Source organism: Liolophura sinensis, chromosome 4, assembly GCF_032854445.1.
Source record: "Liolophura sinensis isolate JHLJ2023 chromosome 4, CUHK_Ljap_v2, whole genome shotgun sequence".
Lineage (NCBI taxonomy): Eukaryota > Metazoa > Mollusca > Polyplacophora > Chitonida > Chitonidae > Liolophura > Liolophura sinensis.
In genome coordinates, this window is record NC_088298.1 from 19,491,369 (window position 1) to 19,517,034 (window position 25,666).

General features: G+C 38.3%; 1 protein-coding gene across 9 annotated transcripts in view; it reads left to right on the forward strand.

Annotated features, from left to right (window-relative positions):
- LOC135464794 (trafficking kinesin-binding protein 1-like) overlaps positions 1-25,666 on the forward strand; it is an 82,885-nt gene that overhangs the window by 34,612 nt on the left and 22,607 nt on the right. For 6 of the 9 annotated variants that reach the window (XM_064742344.1, XM_064742345.1, XM_064742341.1 and 3 more), the window contains one exon: positions 1,098-1,301. In XM_064742344.1, coding sequence (XP_064598414.1) covers positions 1,098-1,301 — 204 coding nt within the window. Of the gene's footprint in view, positions 1-1,097; positions 1,302-5,201; positions 5,310-14,796; positions 17,745-22,016; positions 23,234-25,666 lie in introns of those variants that run through there. The other 3 variants (XM_064742347.1, XM_064742346.1, XM_064742351.1) reach the window with 3 other exon arrangements.

The window sequence follows — 25,666 nt, forward strand, 5'->3', positions numbered from 1 at the left end:
CTTGCTCTGCCATATGTTACCATGTGTTTGAATGGCTGTGTTTGTTGGTATGCTAAATGTACAGTAAATGCGTGGTTGTCAAAATGAGACGGTTGCTGAACGTGGTCTGTATACATGTAGCATGTCTAGTGTACACCATGGGTCTGCAGGGAGACGGTCAGGTATGGCACAGCTAAAAGGTAGGATAAGTAATCAATGAGGAAATTATAGGATGCACCTGTAATTGTGTTGTTGTGGATTGGAATGAAAAAGTTTGTGTTGATATCGTGTAATGTGTGTACAAAATGCACGTGAATGGGGTGTGTAGGCTTCGTGTTGGAATTAGCTGGTGTCTGACCTGATATGAAACTTACCACTTCGCTGGGCTAATCACTAATGCCTCTGCCTCAAAGTTGGGAGACCTGGGATCAAATCCCGTTCTGGTCATGCCAAAGACTTTAAAAACGGTACCTGTTGCTGCCTCGCGTGGTGCTCAGCACTGAGAGTTTAGAGCAGTCAGTATATATGATTTGAAGGGATGTCATGTCTGGTGTCTTCTGTATGATACCTTAGTGAAGGCGGCATGGACTGGGGGGTCGTGGGTTCCCTCCCACCATAATCCTGGCCCTGCTACAAGGTGATACAATTTATGTACTCACAGCTAACAACTCTCTGTCATTATATGGCTGAAAAATTTTTCAGTACGACTTAAAAACCCAAACATACATACATTCATACTAGTATGAAACCTGCAGACCACATGCATACAGTTCCCTGCATAGTCACTGAGCAACAGAGAAGCTAATACTGTATCTAATGTTGTATCCAGCCCCTGTGAGGTGGGATCTGTTCATTTTACATTACAGGTGTAAATGCTTTGTGTCCCAGGTAGGGAATAGGCTTTTACTTAATGCTATCTCATTCCTTTTCCAAACCAATGACACAGGAGGTGTGGGTTCAAATCCGGCTTTGGACAGGGAATTATATGGTGACAGTTGGCAGTTATTGATGCTCATTTTGCTTTTTTGCACAATGTGAAAAGGAACATCATACTGAAGACAGCAATTCCTTAAAAAGTTGACAAACTGAAACTTCAGAATTGTTTTGTTTCTTTGCAGATGTTTGCAACAGCGCCAATCTCCCGGAGGTTGAAATACTAAGTCTTATTGAGGAGCAGATCCCCAAATATCGACTCCGCGCGGATACGATCACTGACTTTCAGGGCTATAACAACGAAGACTGGATACAGACACCGATAATCTCCATAGATACCGACCTTGAACTTACTGAAGAACAGATTGAAGAAACCCTGAAATATTTCAGTAAGTGGATTTTTACTTTTATGGTTTCTCATTTTGTTTACCTTTTCACAGGAATATTTCAGGAAGTTGGATAATCTTTTGTTCATATTTGCATATTTTTTGTTTCATAAGATAAACGTCTTATGGACTGGACTCCAAATTTTTTGCTTGGAAAATTTGTATCATTAATTATATTCGAATTGGTTGCAGAAATGTTAAATGAAAACTGCTTTATTGAATCAAATATCTTTTTCTAATATTTCATGATAAGACACAGAAGCAGATGAAATATTCTTTTGCACTTTTAAAATCCTTGGTTAAGTATTGAATATCAGTCAGTCTTGCTTTGGTAGCTACTTGGTTAACATGGCAACAGAATACATGTACCTACAACATAGGTTGTCAGGGCACTAATGTTGTTTGCATAGGACTCAAGGGAGGTAATTTGGTCCCTTGCACTTTGTGAATGAGTTATCTCCCCTTGATCCACTGTATAAATCTGGACAAACATTGAGCAAGATTTCTTCAGTTCCTTATGAAAATGTCACAGTATACTTTGTGTACGTGGAATGTGACAAGTGTCTGTTATGATACAAACGATTTTGATTTATTTTGCAAGATTATGAACAACGATTAATGTTTGTTTACACACATTATCAGATTGTCTAATGTCAGAGTATGTATATTTGCACACAGTGGGATGTACATGCTAAGTTCTGTGGGTGATGACATGCATTAAAGAAAGAAGTCATTACAATACTTCATACTTCACTATACTTAGGATAACATAAGTATCATATCTCAAGTGATAGGTAAAAGAATTCAAGAAGTTTCTACAAGCATAGTCAGCTGTAGAGTTGGACAGAAACAAAAATATAAAAAACCTTGGCTGGATTCGTTGGTAGCATTACACACAGGTTAAAACCCCCAGCCAAGTCATGAATGACTATCCTGATATTTATTTATTTATCCGATCGGTGTTTTACGCCGCACTCAAAGAATGTTTCACTTGCGAGACAGCAGCCACCATTGTGGTGGAAGGAAACCAAGCAGAGCCTCTGGGAAACTCACGACCATCCGCATGTTGCTGGAGCCCTTCCCACTTATGGACCGAAGAGGATATATGCATTTAATGGTGAATTGGTGGTAATTCTAGTGTCTATGCACAGTGGGAGAGTGGAAAGTCAATCAGAGTGTCAGCACAGTAAACATGGTGGGTTTTGAATGGCTACTGCTACTACAGAGAGACACCAAAATAATCTGAAACAGGACATCAATACACAATGCGCCCCCCCCCCCCCCCCCCCCCCCCGCTGCCGGTACAAATAAAAGCTTTTATAGGCTTGAACTCAGAACTAGAGATTTCTATTCCAAATGTTGAGAGGATCTGACAGTGCACCCAGTGTTACAATGAACTGGACATAAAGGTTTTCCACCTCGGGTACATTCACTTTACCACTGTTAAACAAGCCTGCAAATACACTGCTCCTCGGTTTTGATATATTTAATCCCTGCGGTGGTGGCTCATGTTACCTGTTCACCTGAGTGATAGCTTCCTGTCACCTGACACTCACGCACAGGTGTTGACACCACACAGCCATTAGGGGTGATGTAATGTTAAATCAACCTCCGTGGGAGGTACATTTGGATCAGTTCAGTACAGCTCACATTAGACCTACTGTGTAGGAGGGTGAAAAAGCAATGAGACCTTGTGTCTGAGGCAAGCTGATTAATGTGACACACTTTGGGGTGTTGATAACACTAATATTTACATGCATTTATTTATTTATGTTAGTTTTGTATGATTTTTATGGCTAACTTAATACTGGGTAGGATAACCCATATCAGAGGCAAGGATATGCCAGATGCACTTTGGGTGTTAATGAAGTGAAATATTTACTTATGTTGTTGACTAGTTTTTTCACAAAATTATTTACGAAAGTTTCACATTTATGAAGAACAATTGTCGGTATTATTATTATTATACAATTAATTATTATTAATGAAATATTGACAGTTCAGATTGTAATACTGCACATATTACCTCTGGCCATTGTCCACTCAGCTTTTTTGCAAAATCATTTTTACCCAACAGCTCAAAAACACTGTGAAATATGAAACATTATATTTGGTTTTTACCACGTGAAAGTGTGAAGTTTCCTCTTGGGTTCAGTTTTCAAAGTGAAGTGTTGTTGATTTACATATCAACAACAATTTAAAAGTGCAACATCTGAGAATATCTACACTGAATATCCAAAATTTTGGCCTTGTTTTCAAGCTGGTTTTCAAACAACCTGCCAGAGTCAGGAAAGCTTATGCACAGATGAGTCTGTTGTTTAAACTTGGTCAAGGGGTATAGAAGTGAATCTGAACACCTGTCAACAAAAGTGAACATATTTTACCATGTTTGGAGCAATTATTGGAGTAAAGTCTGAGGGACGGACAGACAGACAGACAGACAGATTAATAATGTTGTACTTTTGCTAAGGCCCAGGATAATGAGTGTAATCAGAGTGATGGTATAAGCTGAGACAGGCACGGGAGACATGACGGACGCTACAGAGTACACCGTATATAAGATGTCGCTAACTGTCATTAAATGAGAAAAAACCAAAGGCGACAGTACAACATTCCTGTGCAGCATCAGGCTGTGCTACATTCAGACACCACACACAGCTAAGATAATATGAGGACTCTTTGCTGAGCCTCTGTATTGTTTAGATCATGTCATCGCAAAATGTCAACAATCTTATATTTGTTTGCCAGACATGTTTTTCTGGCTGAATTCGTCAATTTTTTTTTTTTTTTTTTTACCTTCCCCTACTTAAATACTGACGTTGTTCAAATTAACTTTCACAGTTTTGTATTTTTAGTTTATGTTCGGATTTTTTCGTGCTGTCAAATAAAGAAATGTTTATGGCTGAAAGGTTGATGTCTGTATTAAGATAAGAAATTATCAACTAAAAGGGCTGAGAGTAGAAGTCTACAGTTCCTAGCCATTCTCTACAGTGTTAACTCAGATACAATATTGTATACTAGATGCCGTATGCAGGTATTCGTAACTTACCTTTTTCATTGAAAATGATACAAAAATACCCTTTAAATATGAAATTAAATTTACACCTAATATAATTTAATATATATCCTGTGTCTTGATCATTTCCACAACTGAAAGCATTAATGTCATACACATATTGTTAACCCTTGAAAAAAATGGTTGACTCTAGTTAGCATGCTTTCCTATGTAATTCTCATTTTTGTACAAGCTCATGGGTTGATCTATTGCATTGTTCAGGGGGGGGGGGGTTAGGTATATATATGTATCAACTCAGTAAGGTTCCAGAACAGCCGAGGTATTTATATTCTAAAATCTATACTAGTGACCCAGAAGGTACCTTCTCCAGGGAGCTGACCCAGATGTCTTAATTAATCAAATTTTTTTTAAAATTTACTTTGTTTTCTATTATTTGGTAAACTCAGGCTTGCTTCATTTTAATATTTGTTAGTGACAGAATTAGGCTTCCACAGAAGTTATAAAGCCTACGTGAGACCATTCTCTGTGGTTTCCCCTCAAGACTTGGCAAACATTTTGTCTTTTTCAAGACATGATCTGACTTGATGTACCAACTTGTCGACAAAGCCGTAACATTATAGACTTCCCCTGTGTGACTTGTAGCTGATGTTTCCCTGCAGTGTTGACAAGCAGAGCATGTGATTGGAGGATATTTTTTCCTGTTACCATAGTAACCCAGATTTCAGGGACCTGGAGAATGATGTAATTTTTAAAACTACATTTGCCAATTTGAGAGTTTGTGGGAAACATTTCACTGAAATGTGTGCATTAGTCAATGTACTGTAAGTCATCAATCAAATTCTGCAGCAGAGTTTAGTTTCTGAAAGTATCCAAATTATTGACGCTCGGAAAAAGTGAAATTGGTGGTTGTCGTTGTTCCTGATTCGTACAGTTGTACATTGGAACCGCTATGACAAATCTTGTAGATTTGGAAAACATTGCGCATTTGGAAAAAGGTAAGACTCGATCCTGACAACATATAGTATATGTATGCACACTTTTTCTCATTAGGCATCAAGTCATTTTCTCACATTTTGTTTCCGTATTACTTTTTACGTGCACAATGCAAATGCATATACTAGCACTTGTAGATTAACAGTGAACATGCAAAAGTCATTAATTAACTAATTCATCAGTAAATACCATATCATTTAATAATCAGGCTACATTCTCTTTCTTGTGTTTATCGTTTTGATCTAAAAGTTTTTCCATAAAGTGATCATTTGCCTCATGACATTGTTTTATTTGCCTTTTATATTTAAAATGAATTTGTAGGGGAATAACTTCATTTGTAATTTGTCCTACTGTAGTTCAACCTTTTCGCAAGTGTTTATTCAAGCTTGCATATTCTGAAGGCATTATTCTGTGTGATAAAATTATACTTTTTGTGAAGCCCTGAAAATGATCAGTTCCACCAGTGTTGTATTGTCCCCAAAATCAAGTATTAAGTGTACATAAATTGCTCTGAAATTTGCTCTTTCATTTGCGAAAAGATTGAAGAATTAGGGTATTACTGTTCTCTGACATTTTATGTGGACACCCACAAACGTAAAGCTAGCATGTGCACTGACTGTCATACATCTGCCTTGAAGTATCCATTCTTGCCTCCATTTACCTACCAGAGTTTTATTGAATAATTTATAGAAAAGCCAAGAACTTGACTTGCAACTCTAAATAATTAAAAACGTGTATGAATTAAGCATTGTTGATGAAAAACATCACGGTGGCACTCACACAGGTAAGCATGTACAGGTTTTTGATTCTTTGCCAAGTCTACACGTAATAATTTTTGTGGACATTTTTAAAGTAGTTGTCAGGACTGGATAGGATTGTGTACCTGAGGTTTACTTTTGACTGGTTTTGCACACCTGATTATAGACTGTATTTGTGCGCATCAGGGATATGTACACCTTTGACTGGATTCACTCACCTGTGTAGGTAAGAAACGGCAGTGTCATTCCTTTCCATTATTTTAGCTGAAATTTGTTGTACAAGAACTTAGCCAGAGTCTACGTTTTCAAGCAGAAGTTTTGATCATGTGTAAGAAACATTTGGTTCAAACAGTGATATGAAAATTTTGACTAAGTCTAAGACTGCTTTGTGATCGGATATTTGAGACGTCATAAAATACAGCTGTTTGTACTATGATTCCTCGGGTATGTGAAGAAAAAAAGTGTGGTCTGTTACAAGTTTTGCAATATTTTTGAGTGACTTGAGTATGCTTTACTATAATGGGGTGAAAATCTTGCTTTCCTTCTTAGTGGATCTCAGGGAAGAGCAAATTGTCGAATTTGCGAATGGAGCGCGCTTAAAATAAAGGACTCCAGTTCATTTTCAGCGTAATCAGATGTTTGCACGTGCACAGTGAAATTTGAAACGGAACGCTTTAGATAATTAAACTATCATCAGTGATTTTATAAAACAGAGTTCTGTGTGAATGCTTGATATATTACTAGTCCTTTTCGCTCATAAACAGTTAATATAAACACAGCAAAGCTGGTAAAAATGTCTTAACGGAGTAAAATTTACCTTTTGTTTGAGACTGCTTTTTGTCTTTTACTGTATATATGTTTCAATTATATAATGACATAAATTAACACACATTGTAGGCCTTGTACATATTGTAGGTTTATTTTAAACTGTTTGTACATGTAGCATGAATAATTAGTTGCTTAGTATTGCTTGTTAGCTGTGGATATCTTTGAACCCTTGCACTTGCCTGAATAATTTATCTTTTGGGAGAAGTGGAAGTGCACAAGCAATTTTAACACAACAAGACTGTTTGACTGTGAGACTCTCACAAAAGCGTTTTAGCATTTTTGACACTCAAGAAAGGTTTGTTTTCATATTTATATGAAGTGCAAAAAAAAACTTTTAAATTTGTATCTTTAGAAGAAAACAATATGGCATTCATGATTTTCGTGATATATAAAAATTTTAAATTTTTTACACATCAAGCGTAGCATTGACTGGGCAGTTCATATTCAATTTAAAACTTCTAACAGCATTTTGTTTTTAAAATCTTATTTTTTGTTCTTGTTAGTATGTATTGTAAATTGATTTTTCATGTTGAAAAGGAAGAAATAAATAGCTGTAAAACTGTATGAAGTCGTGTGATATCATGCTTACATTGTGCATACTCAGCTGTGGTCTTATTGTCACAACACACTGTGGTGTCAGGCGATCAGCTCACTGAATTGACATGTTGAACAGTGTGTGTATGTAAGGGAAAAAACATTAATTTACTCGCATCCGTCCCCAGTCTAGTACAATGTGTTTTACCGTGAGTTACTGCTATTAAATCAGTGTGCGCATTGTCACAGCATTACAGAAAGCTGTATCATTTACATTTGTTGCTGGATGACTTTGTGATCGGATGAAGTCAGATCTGGATGTTGTCACAGTTTCTATGCAAGTCGATGAAGTCAGATCTGTGCTCTGGTAATAGAAAAAAGGATGTTGTCACAGTTTCTATGCAAGTCGATGAAGTCAGATCTGTGCTCTGGTAATAGAAAAAAAGATGTTGTCACAGTTTCTATGCAAGTCGATGAAGTCAGATCTGTGCTCTGGTAATAGAAAAAAGGATGTTGTCACAGTTTCTGTGCAAGTTGATGAAGTCAGATCTGTGCTCTGGTAATAGACAAAAGGATGTTGTCACAGTTTCTATGCAAGTCGATGAAGTCAGATCTGTGCTCTGGTAATAAGAAAAAGGATGTTGTCACAGTTTCTATGCAAGTCCATGAAACTTGCTCTTGATGTGATCAAGTGATAGGGGATTAAAAATATAAGACTGAAATTTGTTTCACACTTCTTGAGGAAAAAAAGAAAAAAGCAAAAGAAGATAAATAAGCGAGGAAACACTGTTAATGGGATAATGGATTTTTGGTTCATGTTTTTAAGTTTATAGGCTCAGTCATATTGATGAAGTTTTGTCTTAACTCAGTGGAAATGCCCCATGAGTGCTAATAGGTAAATGGTTTATAAGATTTATATACAACAGCTGACTGGTGTGTACACATCTGCCTTCAGATATAACTGTTCCTTTTTTTTTTTTTCACATTTCACTGTGTCCACTGTTTACCCGTTGACACTGCACAGTGTAGCTCGCGTTGCCATGTGGCAGAAGTATTGTGTAATAACAGTGTTGCGTTGACTTACCGTTATAGATTACATTTTGTACTCCGCTCTTCCAGCCCCTGGATGCAGTGGATTTTATTTCTCAACAGTATGCACAAGGGGTTTAATCCTGATAATGTGGTGAGCTTTAATTGACACATTGAACGTCACGCCCAAGCTTTGAGTGGCAGGTGGTATAGATGAGAAATGAATACTTGTAAATGATGTTTTAATGTGTATGGGTCAATCTATGTTGTAAAGTGAGGTAGGACCTACACCTTGTTAATTGTCAATCTACATGTATGTTGTAACGTGAGGTAGGACCTACACCTTGTTAATTAATCTCACTATCAAAGACAACTACTGCGACGTATTTACATTTGTGGGTGGAATGATCAATTGATGGATTTGTTGGTGTTTATCACTGCTCTCGTGACTTCGAATGATCATGACTGCCAAACCACCAAGAACCTTGGACATATTGTAAAGAACGATGCTGTTAAAATGTGAGACACCCTGTGTACTGTGAATTCTCAACTACACGTTCAAATATTTAACCTTATATAGAATGTTAATGCTTCAAATAATTATACAGCCCCTTTGCTAATGAATTTTATTTCTGATGGAAAACAAGAGAGAATGGCTGCTCTGTCCATGTATTTAAGCTGTTTACCTTTCAAGTACTTAGCTACATGAGACATCTGTTCAATACTGATGATCTTAGATAAGGAATTTTCGACATTCCCTTTGCTTCTGTTGATGCCGGGGACTTGGTGGCAATGTGGTCTCTCCTCTCTTTAGTCTCTTGTGAGGTCTTTGATGGAAGTTTGATGGAGAACCCCAGATTTCCACTAATATGATGTGATGTGTGTCGCATGTTGGAAAGTTCCCCATTAACTCACCAAAGGTTGATGGTTTATCACGGCCATCCCAGTTTCTTCCACTCGTAAAACTAACCACCATCGTATTAGTCTTGAGCCTGACTTTAAGCAACAGTGAAAAGGATAAATATTAATAAATAACTCAAAAAAAAAAAAGGATTGAGGTAAAAGTACTTGTGCACTCAGCGACACCAGTGAGCCTATCTCCACTAAAACCTTATTGACCCCACATTTATGTAGACTTACTTTCGAAATTGATTACCGGCGCAAAAAAATATATACACACTGTTATTTTCGTGCTCGGCTGCTCGTCTGCTTATAGATTCACCACAGGTAGGAAGGGTTGCCATTGGAGATGCCACTAACCGCTGTGGTGAATTGATTTTCAGATGGATCCATGTGATATGGTCTCTTAGTGATAGTATTATTATACTTTTTCTCACCCCCTGGCCAGACAGGCCTGGTGTTATATCATTGGGAGCATGAGCTAATACTACATAAGTGGTGGTGTTATTTGATAAAGCTTTATGTAAATATATGCCTGCCTAAAGTACACACCCGTGTGAGCTTTCCCTGTTGTCATCCATATACTGATATATGTATATACATGTATGTATACAGAACCTTTGATATATGTATGTATGCATGTAGGTATTGATATCTGCCCTTGTGTTGCCTGTTGGTGGTGGTCTACCCCAGGTGTTCACATCTTTTCCACCCATACAACTTGCTGTTATATAGAAGTGGAAAATTCTAGAGTATATGGCATAAAACAGCTATCAAATAAATAAAACTGTCCATGTGACAACTAGGCTGCTTCTTTATGTACGCAAGTGAAAACTTTTAGGTCATTAGATAACAGTTAATCAGTGGACACTCTTTGTGTTGGTTGGACCATGCTTGTCTAAAATTTGACTGGTTCTGTGTTTGACTTAAAGTTTCATTCATGACTAAGTTACTCATTTGGCCTGATTCTGAGAGTTGTATTGATATTTGAATGGTATTTTGAGGTTTGTTTGGAATTGCCTGCTGGATTTGCCATCACCTGGCAACCACATCTTCATTACTGACAAACAGCGGCATCGTACACATGAGAAATCAAACCGCTCTCACTGTTTCAGATGTATTCATTATTGTTGACCTAGCAAATTGTAGGTTTCCTTACATCCTGCTGGACCTTTCTGATGTGGAATCTGAGCTTTGAGTCTTTGGTATTTGATTGCTATGGTTACCATGTGTGTTCAGTGTATATGAATCTAGTCAACTCTGTACAACTGTCTGTGTACCTACCTGGTAGAGCTCGTGTCCAGTACTAAGTTACTTGTGTTTTTGACCAGCCCTGATAGCACAGCTGGTAGAGCATCCGCTTCGGGAGCAGTAGAACCATGGTCAACCCTGGATTGAGTCACACCTAAGACTTTGAAAGAGGAAGTTGTAACTTCCTCGCTTGGCGTTCAGCATGAAGGGGAAAGTACAATGACTGGTTGACCCACATCAGTATAATGGCTCAGGCAGGGTGGCTTACTTGCCTTCAGTAAGGCATCTCAGTGAAGCAGCACTAGATAAAAGAGCAGTGGAAATCTGTCCTACAACAAGGAGGCACATTAGATGCACTCTAAGGATTCCTTCGTCATCATATCACTGAAAAATTGTTAAGTGCAACGATAAACCCCAATCACTCACTCACTCACCCATTTTTTTTTTGTGATTCTTCGAGTTCTTTTGATCCATTAGAAGATGTTCTGAGGTGTGCTTGGAAGGTAAGATGATATCCTACCAGAATAACAGCACCAAGAGTTACATTTGAAGACTTTTATACACCAGTAAAAATATAATCTTGTTTGCAGATTTTGAGGGTATATAGTACAGGTGTATTGTACTAATGTACTTAGAGCAGGTGCCTGCTGGATTTGCCATCACCTGACAACCATGTCTTCATTATTAATGAACAGTGGCATCGTTCACCCAGAAATCTGTTGTACTTTATGCCTTCACCTCGGGGCCTGTGGTAAGAGTTTGTGCAAGAGCAAGTGGAGCCCTGGTTTGTGTGTATAATGCACGGTCATGATTCATTATCAGGAGCCCGTTGCTGATTATTGAAGCTCGAATTATAAGACAAACCTAGGATTAGTTGATTAATATTGGACACGTGTCTGAGAAAAGATGGTGTTGTAGGCAGTGTGTATAGAGTGACATATTGGTTGTCAAGGAATATCTTTGTAGTTTATGAGAAGGGAAACATTTGTCGGCCAGTCCAAGATCACATGGAAATTTGCAACTGTTTAAGACAAAATGCACATACATGTACTGTATATTGGAGATATTTGAGAGTGGGTTCAAGGAAAACAATCTGTTGTTGGATCTTTTGATGTTTAGGTGTGTTTAAGACTGTTCAAGATTTGTAGATACATGTATTATGACTGGATCATTTAATTTCTGGACGTGTTGGAGAGAGATTTCAAGGAAAGGAAGATGATCATTTGATTTTTAAAGGTTTGTCTTGGTGTGATTTGGATATTGCTAAACATTTTAGCGTTAATATGTTGGCACTATTCTATTATCAAAGTGCTTCTGTTCCCTATTGGCACATAGTTCTGTAGGCATACTGTGTGTGTTCTTGATAAATCAAATTTGACAGACCGGAAATTTTATCTTTAGATTATTATTACAGTATACCCCTATGGTATAAATTTATATGCTCTTAAGATGACTTATATAGGAGATGATTCGTAACAGTTGGACGTTAAAGTATACATATGCTTTTAAGTGTATGGCTATAAACATATAAGCTTAACATAAGTGGTGTGACAATCCAAGTTTTAATAAGACTTAATTTAGTCACAGATTTGACCAAGCCTTGGAATGCTTCAAAACCCTGTTTCAGCACTGTCAATGCTTAATCCCTAATACTGTGTGACTTATCTCTTACCTGTGAGGTTAAGCAGGATTAAACCTTGCCTATAACAGGATTAGTACCTTCATCAGGGACAACTTGTATTTTGAGGGGTATAGGGAAGTATAGTGACATTGCAGTTTCTATTTTATCGGGTTTTCATGAGGTCAGGCCTGGTGTTATACGGACTGGATTTAAATCTGTGTCACTATTGTTATTGTGTGGCCAAGGACAGCCAGGTTAACTGAGTTTTCTCATTATCTCACCTAGCATACCTGGTTACACCTGATAGGCTTAAAAAGCCACAGGTAGTACAGGTAAACCTATACTACAACGTTGATTCCAGTATGTGGATTTTAAAAGCTCCATAAAACCTTTTGTGTTCGGCAGTTGTGATTGTTAATACCTGAACTTACCTGTCGATTTACCTGAGAAATCTAGGCTATATGGACACAGGTCGATATATTAAGTGGTATGATTTCAAGGCGGTTGTAATGTGTGGTTCTGAAAGCGTAAGTACACCTGTGATTGTGGGTACCTGTCCTTTTACGCAGGAACCTTAACGACTCTTAGAAAGGTGAAACAAGCTCCGGACTTCTCCTGTGTTGTATTGGTGGTTCTCCAAGCTCAAGAATAGTACAGCAAGAACTTCTGTTATTGTGGATACCTGTTATTGTGGATACCTGTTATTGTCTGTGTTTTAGGTAAGAATCCTAATAACTCGTGGGCAAATAATACAGACATACAAGGTTCAGACTTGGCCAGTTCTATATTGATGATTCCCCAAGCTCAAGAATAGCACAGTAGGAATATCTGTTGTTGTGGATACCTGAAATTACCTGTGCTTTTAGGGAAGAATCCTAATGACTCTTGGACAGGTAAGACATGGTTCAGACTTGTCTTAGCTGTTTTATTGATCATCTTCCTCCAAGCTCAGTTAATACTACCAGTGGTTACCTGACTGAGGAATTGTACAGGCTTGCCTTCATCATCACAGTTTATTGAAAAGTGCCTGAAGTTACCTGGCTGCATTTGAGGTGTGCAGTATATTTACCTTGTACAGTTTACCTGGCTGGCTTGTATTGATGCAGAGACACTGAGAAGTAGAGTGACTGTTTACTACGGGTGTGTCCCTTGTTGGCTGTATACATATCCTGGAGACTTTGGTATATTCACCAACTTCTCCTACCTGACACATGTGACCTTAATTAAGGTCTGTGAATGGTTGTTGCTTGGGATTTACGTTTACCCTGTGTGTCGGAGCATATTATAACAAGTCCATTTCCTGGTTAAATGTTATCTGATGCTTTTACACCTGGAATCTTTTTTCCACAGTTGACTGTTGCTGATGTGCAGGTGTTGCACGGATATGGATTTAAATCTGTTATGGGAGTTGAATTGGTTGTGAGATTCACAGGTGTGTTGAAAGTGTTTTACAGTCACTGCAGCAGTCACTTTAAATAATTAAAGGGAATGTATAAAACTTTATCAATCTGAAGTTAAGATCATGCCTGACCTCATTAATGATCAGGAGCCAGGTTGGATTACATGTTTGATGTGTGCACTAAAGAGCTCACCCTGCAGGGGATTGAGACAGCTGACTGACTACAACGCTTACTGAGAGAGGCTTAACACCCTTTAATCAAGGAACAGATTTCAAGTGTGATACGGCATCTGAGAAACTGACATCACTCACTGGGACACACCTATGCCCGCAGAGGCTTTACAAACCCTTTCATTAAATAACTGCTGGAAATTCTTAGCGTAGATTTATGCTTGTCTCTAAAACTCACAGGACGTTTCATCACAGATCATGAACAGGAGAAACCTGCACCCTCTAGTTCACTAGCAAAAGTTAACACCTTAAGCTTATGTTTGCCAGCTTTGGACCATAATAACTTAGGGCCAGGTAAATTCCAGGTGTGTGTAACAGATTGAAGCCAAGGCACCCCCCAGCACTGCGATGTGTACAGCTGCTGTCAGTTATTCTAATCAGTGCCTTGGTTAATATCCAGCTGATCAGTCTGTCAGCCTGCAGGACTCGGTCTAGACTGGGAGAGAAGAGCCAGTACATACATACATGTATTGAACTTTTCACTAGTGCGTGTTACGGAGCTTTTACTGTTAGTCTCCCACGCGTGCCTGAGGGGTGGTGAGTTTAATACGCATTCACACGTGCAAGAAAGCCAGACATACATGAAGTACTAGTGATATTGGCATCCCGTACCAATGCCATGTACTTTTTGATTTCTGTGTGAAACTATACCTGCTTATTAACCTGCGTGATCCCCGATGCCTCTGACATTAACACTTGGTTGTGATACACACTGAGCTGATCGTCTGGGTGGAATAGTACATAAAGCGTGCGTTTGGTTGTTAAGCAATGAGTATGTAGGTTACCTGGACTTACCTGTGTTTCTACTGACAATGATAACGGGCATGATTGGTTCTCCAGAGGATGTCATTACCTGGGCAGATTCACGTGAATCTTTATAGGCATGTTACACCTGGAAACTGAGCTATTTAGCGATGAAAGATAAGATGAAAAGAAAGAACTTCCCTGATTTAATTCACCTGTTTCTATCTTTACATGCTAAGCATTAATTACAGGTGATCATGTTCACCTGCCTAGTCACCTGTGACAGGAGGCAGTCTTCATGTGTTCTCTTCAGCCACATACCTCCTGAAGTCTCTAATCACAAGTAATTGTTTTATGGGTGTTTCGTTTTTCTGTGAAAGACTGCCTTCTGTTCAGTACTTGTGGAGTAGTTACAGGTAACTATATTCTTACCTGCACAGTTAAGCTCTGATTACAGGTAATTATTTTGCATGTGCAGTGAGAGCTCGTGTATGACACAGCAAGACTGGATTGAATAAGTAACATGGATGTAAGGGCCTCATGGATTTAAATACAGTTTCTGGTGGGCAAATTCAACCCTTAGTTAAATAGAACCTATTTTTGGAACGTGGTAGTTGTAACCTTACAGGTGCGTGTAGGTAAACATACAACCAAGGAATGGACGTAATACCTGGAGCTAATATCAGGTGATCTAAAAGGTTATTAGCCTCATTGTTTTGTTACCTGAAAAATATGACACTGAAAAGCTGCCTCGAAGGAAAAAGTAAGTGACCTGGTAAAGGAAGAAGGAAAATCTTCAGAACAGTTAAAGTTATTTGTATGAAAAGAAAAAAAAACAGTGACTTTTAAGAACTTTAGTGGAATATGTTGTTGAGAAGAAAACTATATTCATATACCTGGTAAGAAATGTGACATTACGTGATAGCAGGAACGTCATTACCTGACAGGGGAATTGACCATTACCTGGGGGAAACCAGGTGTGAATTTACCTGTTAATGTGTGTATGTATATATACATTTGACTGAGTTGAAAGGATGTGATGTTAAAAGCACTGTGATATATACCTGAGCAGGACAGGTGAGAAAAATACAGTTTGCAGGTAAACAGTTTAAGGCTGTGGAAGAACATTTTACTTTGTGTGGCAGTATTTTGGTCACTATTCAGTACCATTGTGATCTGAGACACGATTTTCTCCATGTGAGGTCAGACTGTCGTTTTACCTGGGTGAGAACACGTCGTATTGAATAGGTACAGCTGAATCTGCCACTGTACGGAAATGTTACGTGTTTTGTGTTGTCCAAGCCTACAGCGAATAGGCTGCTCGTTCGGCAAGCATTGTTACATTATGTTGAATTGCTCCAGGATTTTTGATGTCAATAAGAAGATTTGAGGCGAATGACATCATATCACAGTACACACTCTTTCTACTATGGATACCAGTATTGAATAATGCATATACATTGAGATAACTCCCCAGAGAAACTTAGTGTACAGGTGGAGTGTGTGTTCAGGTGAAACTTCACAAGGTTTATCTTCAGTGTGTATTCAAGGATTGGAGGATTGACGTGAACAGAATTGTGTTAATATAACTGACAAGAGGATTCAATGAAAATCAGGTGTGGTTGTAATGTAGGAAAGATCGTTTACCTGAACATTTACAGCTGACCTAAAAATTTACAGCTGACCTGTGATCAGAAGTAGGATTTGGCTGTCTCCAGGATGTAATGAAGTGGATCATTTATGATTTCTGAAAGGATATTGTGATTTCCAATATTGGAGGATTGTAGGAATTAAACTTGACCTGACTCTGAAACTTTCTGATGTGGATCATTCACAATCTGTGATATCACTGTGATTTCCAGACTGCTGGACTATCAGGATTTTAGCTTAATTGCTCCACAGTCTAGTTATCTGAATGGTTTACAACCCCTGATATCACTGTGATTTCCAGACTGCTGGACTGTCAGGATTTTAGCTTAATTGCTCCACAGCCTAGTTACCTGAATGGTTTACAACCCCTGATATCACTGTGATTTCCATACTGCTGGACTGTCAGGATTTTAGCTTAATTGATCCGCAGCCTAGGTATCTGAATGGTTTACAACCCCTGATATGACTGTGATTTCCAGACTGCTGGACTGTCAGGATTTTAGCTTAATTGCTCCGCAGCCTAGTTACCTGAATGGTTTACAACCCCTGATATCACTGTGATTTCCAGACTGCTGGACTCAGGATTTTAGCTTAATTGCTCCGCAGCCTAGTTACCTGAATGGTTTACAACCCTTGATATCACTGTGATTTCCAGACTGCTGGACTGTCAGGATTTTAGCTTAATTGCTCCGCAGTCTAGTTACCTGAATGGTTTACAACCCCTGATATCACTGTGATTTCCAGACTGCTGGACTGTCAGGATTTTAGCTTAATTGCTCCGCAGCCTAGTTACCTGAATGGTTTACAACCCCTGATATCACTGTGATTTCCAGACTACTGGACTGTCAGGATTTTTACTGAAATAGATCATTTATGATCTCTTAAGTCACTCGCTTCAGAATTGCTGGACAATCAGGATTATAGCTGGTTCCGTCATTCCCAGCTCGGTCACTGTGATACCAAACGGTCTGACATTCAGCATTTTACAGTGTAGCTTGCTCTGGCACCTACATCTCGACCATCAACGATCTAAAGGACATAGTTTAAGGATCAAAATTTATCTCAGTCGGACGTTTATAATTTATAATCCACATGATGTGTGTGATTTGCATCAAATAGCTCAGGGATAGAGGCTACCTGTATCAACAGTACTTACCTGGAGGCAGAACCATTGATTTTGATTTGTTTACATACCATTTATGTTCATGGAAACAACTCAAGCCAATTCCAAACAAGCCTTGGGTTACCAGCAAAGCCACCCAGGACTCAGGGGTTGGTACACACTGGTTGAGTCTGCTTCCAACAAAATGTGGGCTCGGTTACAAAATTAGAATAAAAAAAATTGGGACAAGGAATTTTGCTACATGTAGCTTGGATTGGTTTGAGCCTGTAAGTTATGGTGTTTGGATCACAGAAAGTTTTGGTTGTCTTTGAACAAGAATGAGCTACGTGAAGACGGATTCATTATCTGATCAGCTGGATGAATTAGCAGGTAAACAAAAAAAAACAAAAACAATTAAATTTCTGTAATGTTTGTTTTCACATTTTAAGTTTGCTTTCATATTTAAAGTTTGCTTGTAACTGTATTTATAAAAATCAGTGAATGATCATGGCCTTTTAACACACTACGCTACTTAAAAAGCATTGCAAAAATGTAGCTCTTTATATGCCCTTCATTAATGATGGGTTCTGTTATGGTATACCATCAGCCTGTCTATCTGCCTGAACATTTTGGGGGCATGAACTCTATGTGTAAAATCACTGCACTTAGAGCTTCTAAAACTTGAGGTGCTTCAGTGTTCCATAGGTTTTCTATATTATATACATTAAGAGTTATTTTATGTACTGAAATTGGGGGGGGGGGGCTTCGTGGCTCAGTTGGTTAGCGCGCTAGTGCAGCATAATGACCCAGAGGCCTCTCACCAATACTGTCACTGTGAGTTCAAGTCCAGCTCATTCTGGCTTCCTCTCTAGTCGTAAGTGGGAAGGTTTGCCAGCAGCCTGCATATGGTCGTGGGTTTCTCCCAGGTTCTGCATGGTTTCCTCCCACTATAATGCTGGCCGCCGTCGTATAAGTGAAATATTTTTGAGTACGGCGTAAAACGCCAATCAAATAAATAAATACTAAAAATGGCATGTTTGCTGTTTTGTTGGGTTTTGCAGCTGTGTGGTAATACAGGTATATGAATTAAAAAGGGCATTAGTAACAGTATGATCTGTATTAGGAATTGCACTTTCTGGTTATATCCAGGGCTGTGTCTAGAAAAAAATTAGAGGTTCTGATCCCTAATGTTGAAGGTCATGTGACGGTGCATAAAGAAATCTTATAAAAACTCAAAATATGCTTTAAGAGAACTTTTAAGTGATTAAATGAAACTTCTTATTTGTAAGTTTTAATTTTTTTCTTTCAATTCACTCATTCATTTTAATACAGCTTGATAAGTTTGGGAGTCCAAATGATTTTCACAGCTAAAATAGTTGTAGATATTACCCTTATAGCACAGGTTCTAGTGCTGAGACCACTCCGGCTTTTGAGCCAAGGACCTGAAGTGTCGGGTACAGATTTTACAGCAATAGAGGTAGCTGACAGGTAGACTTTATGGCAAATATGGATGACTCCTCTGCAGGCCAAATGGCCTAGACCCTGCAAAGTAATTACCTGAAAGAGAAAGACCATAAGTTCTGCCCGAGTGAGTTAGCGCGCCAGCACTTCACAATGATGTAAGTGGGAAGGTCTGCAGCAACCGGCGGGTGGTTGTGGATTTCCCCGGGCTCTGCTGGATTTCCTCCCACCATATTGCTGGCCACTGATACATAAGTGAAATATTCTTGAGTACAGCGTAAAACACCAATGAAATAAATAAATAAATAAAGTTCCGCATGTTTGTGTGTAGGTAAAGGATTGCGAAATCCTTGATGCATGTCATTTAAACCAAACAGAAATATCCGATATTGTTTGTGCATTCACTGGGTGTAAAGATGTAAGCTTAATAAGCTTAAAGATGACACGAGTGTGTAGGTGTATATGTGATGTTATTCCCGGGCAGATTTTTAGTGCCATGGAATGTTAGGTATTAGGTTGTTACAACATTACTGAATAATAGTCAGGTGAAAAAAAAAGTTCAGCTGGATAAAGATAAAAAATGGTGTTTTACATGTGTACTAATAATATATAAAAAAATAATACTTCAGATGAAATGTTTCTTTATATGTTTTGGTTTATATTTTGTAACCACCACCCACCAACAACACCTCCCCCCCCCCCCCCCCCCCCATCATGATTACTTTAACCAGTAAAGGTTTGAAGAATCAACCCAAAAACTTATGAAAAAAGCTCGTGTTGGCTTTTTCTCCGGTTGTATGTGGGACGGTCTACCAGCAGCCCTGCGGAGGGTCCTGAGTTTTCCCCAGGCTCTACCAGGTTTTCTCCCACCATAATCCTGGCCGCCATCACATAAATGAAATATTCTGGAGTACGGCGTAAAACACCAATCAAATAAATAAATAAACAACTGATAAACTTTGCCATGTGAATTAAAATGGACTAAGTATTGATGTATCTTGGCATCAGGAATTTTTTTCAGTTAGAAACAATACTGACTGATGAAATTATGTATAATAGTCCAATAAGGTTGTACTTTTTAATTTAATGCAGGAAAAGTGTTTTTTGGATTTTCTGAAAGTTAATGGGAAGGCGTCATATTTGTTAATCATGTGAGGTGTCACTTGTGTGAAGAAGGACCTTGAGCAATGGGAGAGTCAAGGACAAGCGACACAGGAGGTCCAAATGACGTAAAACGTATCATTCTCTTCTGTAACATTGCAGTCCTTGTGTGCTTCATATATGTTTTGTGAGCACACATACACCGATAATTGTGATGTAATAAAGGAAAGAACAAATGAGTTCACAGCTTTGGACTGTCTTGATACAGGGGGGAAATGGGTTGTAGCCCAACTGATACAAGTTACATTGTATCAGTTTCTTATTATAACATAGTTCTGTCTTTGATGTGACATCATGATGAGCTGGTAAAGGAATGTTTGACTTAAATGAAATGATGTCAGGGTCCTCCTGCCTGGCGTTTGACAGGTTCCCATTGCCTCTGGCAGCCTTTCTATCAAAGCTACTTTTAATACAGATTCCTGACGTTCTTGTTTCCAGAACATAATACAGATCCTTTCCTGTTTAAAGTAACTCTGGTCCAAGCTCTATTGTCTCGCTGTAGTATTCCTGTATTACAAGAGCACAGTGGCCAATCCAGCTTGGATCCAAGTTACCATTGTGAAGGCAAGGATGCCACATTGTTCATCATTTCAGCTGAACATTGTAACATTTGTTCGTGCTAATGGCCAGATCGCTCCAGTTTTACATATTTTATCACCGACAGAGATAATGGTTACATCCTGCAACTGCAGGAAATTGCATACATACCTGCATAATCTGAACACATGCGTACAAGTGCAGGGAAATTTGTATAAAATACTTAGTTTTAGCTGATGTGTATAATCTTTCGGTTTAGAAATATGTTAATAAGAAACTGTGGAGATTTCTCTGCCTTAAAAGCTTTGGTGTGTGGAAGAGTTTTGTATTTCTGGTTCATTATGATACGACTATAAGTGCATGTAAATAATGATGACACCTTACTACAACAGGTATTTACATACATACTTGTGTAGGCTGAATATATGCACGGAAGTGCTTGGGAAAATATATTTTTAGTTTTATTTTGTCACTAACTGTCATTATTCTTGTGTATAATGTTTATACATGTAAATGTATTGAGAAATAAAGAAAAAATGCAGTTTTCTATGCCTAAAAGCTTTGGTTGAGAGAGCAAGAAGGATTTACATGTAAGTTTATATTTCCTATTAATTATGATGCATTTGTGAGTGCATGCTGTTTAATGTTTCAACGGGACATGTATGTATAAGAAGAAAATGTAATTTTGGATATGTATGTGACGTTTACTCCCCTCCTCTCCAAAAGCATGAACTCTGATGTATTGACTTCATACACCCCCCACCACCCCCTCACCCCACACACACCCCTCCACCCCGTCTCCCGATTTGTATAGCTGTTCTTCTGTATGTCAATAATAAGTAAGAGCAAGTATGAACTCAGACATGTATTTACTTCATAAACCCCCCTCCACCCCTTCTCCCGATTTGTATAGCTGTTCTTCTGTATGTCAATAATAAGTCAGAGCAAGTATGAACATGTATTTACTTCATCAAACCACCCCCACCCTCTCCTTCTCGTGATTTGCAGAGCTGTTCTTCTGTATGTCAGTAATAAGTAAGAGCATGTATGAACTCTGACATGCATTTACCTCATCAAACCACCCCCACCCTCTCCTTCTGGTGATTTGTAAAGCTGTTCTTCTGTATGTCAGTAATAAGTAAGAGCATGTATGAACTCTGACATATATTTACTTCATCAAACCACCCCCACCCTCTCCTTGTGGTGATTTGTAAAGCTGTTCTTCTGTACGTCAGTAATAAGTAAGAGCATGTATGAACTCTGACATGTATTTACTTCATCCAACCACCCTCACCCCCTCCTTGTGGTGATTTGTAAAGCTGTTCTTCTGTACGTCAGTAATAAGTAAGAGCATGTATGAACTCTGACATGTATTTACTTCATCCAACCACCCTCACCCCCTCCTTCTCGTGATTTGTATAGCTGTTCTTCTGTACGTCAGTAATCAGTAAGAGCATGTATGAACTCTGACATGTATTTTACAAAGTGTTTAAACTTTCATTCTGTTAGGTGTACAGTTTGGTGCGTTTACTTAATGATTTGATTGGTTGGTATTTAACAACACATGTGTCTGGAGACAATTTCATTTCACTTTTACTTCTAACATGTACATGCAGGTAGAGTTCATATTTGTTAGTTGTGTTCTTCTTCACAGGAACACATTCCAAGCGACTTATATACACTGTGTGTATATACTTTATTTGTATATATTACAGTCTTGACTGAAGTCCGTGTTTTACTTGTTACGTCCTAAGTTCAGAGTATATTATGCAAACGTGCTATACAACTGTTTATGTATATATGTACTGTTGGGTAGTTGCGTGCACAAGATCACTTGCAGACAGTACATGTGTGTTGGTGTTTATATCCACAATTATCTGCCCTTGACCTTGTCACATTGACTGAGTACGGTACAGTGTAGGTCACACCTGGCTGATCTCTATAATTGCAATCTTCTGAGGAAGTCCTGTTAAGAAGGGACGGGTAACCTTTTTTAACTCAGACAGTCTTAAATGGTGGTCACAGACAACCTGTTGTGCTTGTGTCGATCAGGTGATACTTACCATACCTGGTCAAATTGTATTTACCTGTTCATTGTAGAACTACCTTCATGATAACAAGGTTTAATGCTTGGCTGTGTGGACATTGAGGCTCGTTAGACCCAGGTAGCTTAGTGAGAATGACTAGTGTGATGTGTATAAACTGTTCATGAGACTGTTACCCGGAAGTTATGAATTGATGCAGCTGATTTATCAAGTCAGACTTTGGGGAGAGTGTCTAATTAATGTATTGCCGATGTCGATTTATGACAGTTTTCGTTGCTGCTTAGCTCATGTTTAGAAAGGTGTAGTTTTGCGGGACAAGTAAAATTCGTCATCCTTACCAGATCAATAACACACCTGTTGTTCGGTGTTTGACATGAACAGGCGATCAAAGTGACAATAACAATATAATTCACCAGTTTATGCAGCATTTACCTGGACTGGTAGCATATAGCGTTACAGATATTAAGAACATACCTGTCTCATGTGAAAACCGGATGTATTCTTACATTCTTATGTGCTGGGCAGACATCAGCCTGTATTGTAATTTAGGCTGTTCCTCACTGTCGATTAGACATACCTGTTCAAAAAAGACTCACCTGCTGACAAGATAACGGGATTCTGATGTTGATTCACCCAGCATAGGTGTTAACGAGTTAACTGCCACATTTTTCTCAGGTAGGTCTTATCATAGTTTGGATTCAGGTTGTGAACATTTTGAGAGTTACACTTATTGTTTGTAAAATAGATAAATGTGGGTAGGTTTTGATACTCATTGTTTGCTGTGTTAATCACTGATAACATGATACAGAATCTTCGGCAAAATTCAGCACACCTGATTCTGTAATAGTTTTCGTTTGTATACACCTGAATAACAGAGAAATATTCAGTTATGTTATGGCTTTATGAATATTGAATTCTGCTTATACCGAAACAATCTGCTGTTTATTTGGAATGTTAGTATATATTTTATCTCTCATTCTCATCAGAATGAGTTTTTAATTTCAAATGCAGTACAAAAGCTTGCAAAGTTTAGTTCATTTTTGGAATAGGTATTTTAAACTCTGTCAAAGTGTATGTGTTAAAGCTATTGGTTTTTCATAAAATTCATCCTCCATTAAGAAAATTGTTGAGTACGACGTTAAACCCCAAGCACTCACTCACTCACTCACTCACTCACTCACTCACTCACTCTTCCATTAAGACAATTATTTATGTCTTATCACGTACGGCACATATTACTTCTTGGGCAACCTGAGCCAAGCTTCCTCCCTCCACAAATGCTGGCCGCTGTCATATAAGTGAAATATTCGTGAGTATAGTGTTAAACACCAATCAAGTAAATAAATAAACCTTTCAGGTGTACCGGTCTGTCATGTGTTAAGATATTGATAATTTGTGTACCCTGAGAAGCACAGAAGTAATTTCTACAGATTGTGTGTAGCTAGCTTAGGGATTCGATTACTGTATTTAACATAATATTTCGTGCAAGATCTTGTTTTGAATGATTTCATTGATCTAAGTCAGGTGTGATGAGGTTTGTGTGGAAGGTAGGATGATATCCTGCTGGGAAAGGTTAAGAACAAAAAGGAATGTTTTGATGCCCCCCAAAATGTTTTTTTTTTTTTTTTTTTTTTTTTGTTATGGCGATAGGGGAACTACAGTATCGGTATGTCTTTGATCAAATGGTCATGCTCTTGTTGTTGTATTATTAGCCTTTAAGAAAACCGTGAATTGGGCGCATCAGACTGTTTTCTTGTTCCTGTAGGGTCATCAGTCTTCAGGTTAACAGTGAATCAGATTGGCTATGGCTGTTAAGCTTCTTGACCATTGGTCAAGCACAAGTATGTACATGTCTATTTGCATTCTTGATCACTGGACATTTATACTGTACCTCTCTCAATGCCTGTATGACAGCCTCGAGGAGATGGTTTTTCAGATCTTTGTGTTGATTAACAGGTAAAAGTATACGTACAGTGTTACATGTTCTGACACTGTGTCATAGTTCTTTGAGGCACACCTTTTCTTGCGGTACTGATCAGTGAAAGAAATGCGTAAAAATATAAAAAATATATATATATATAATATTTTAAAAAGTCGCCACAATGTGTTGGTGAACCAGTACAGGTGTGAAATTTAGATTTGCGGGATGTACATGTTTTTCACCTGAAGTTCGACATTTTGCAGGTGACACATTTTGCAGGTGACACATTTTGCTTGATTCAGATGGATTCATTCACATCATAGGGCCAAAAAATCTGAAGTGTTGACTTTAAAAATATCCTTTTAAGGCTTTATGTGCTTCTGAAAGTTCATTTCAAAATTTTAATTGAAGTACAGTGTAAAAAGCATGGCCTACATTTGTGTACCTCTTGGTATATGCACCTGTGCTTGTTTGTATTGAGCACCCCTGGGAGATTTGTCAGCTTAAGAGAGATCCAATTACAATGTTAGAGTGAGAAAAAAAAAAACCCACGGCTTTCTGCTGTAAAGCTGCAGTGCTTGTGGACTATGTACAGGTTTTTTAACCAGACAATATACATTCAAAAGTGTGACCCAATGGAAAAGCAGAATACTCTCGAAGAAATTCCATTGACATTCTCAATATTTCAACTTAAATTAATTCATCATCAGGAGAAATGTGCCAAGTGAGGCATGGTTATAGATGTATATGCATGTATACAGTGGGCCTTAGAAAATCATAAGTAACAGACACATTTCTCCTGAGGATGACCTGTAGATGTATATACAGGTGCACAGTGGGCTCATAGAAAATGATAAGTAACAGACACATTTCTCCTGAGGATGACCTATAGATGTATATACAGGTGTAGAGCGGGCTCCTAGAAAATCACAAGTAACAGACACATTTCTCCTGAGGATGACAGGTGTACAGTGGGCTCCTAGAAAATGATAAGTAACAGACACATTTCTCCTGAGGATGACCTATAGATGTATATACAGGTGTACAGTGGGCTCATAGAAAATGATAAGTAACAGACACATTTCTCCTGAGGATGACCTATAGATGTATATACAGGTGTACAGTGGGCTCATAGAAAATGATAAGTAACAGACACATTTCTCCTGAGGATGACCTATAGATGTATA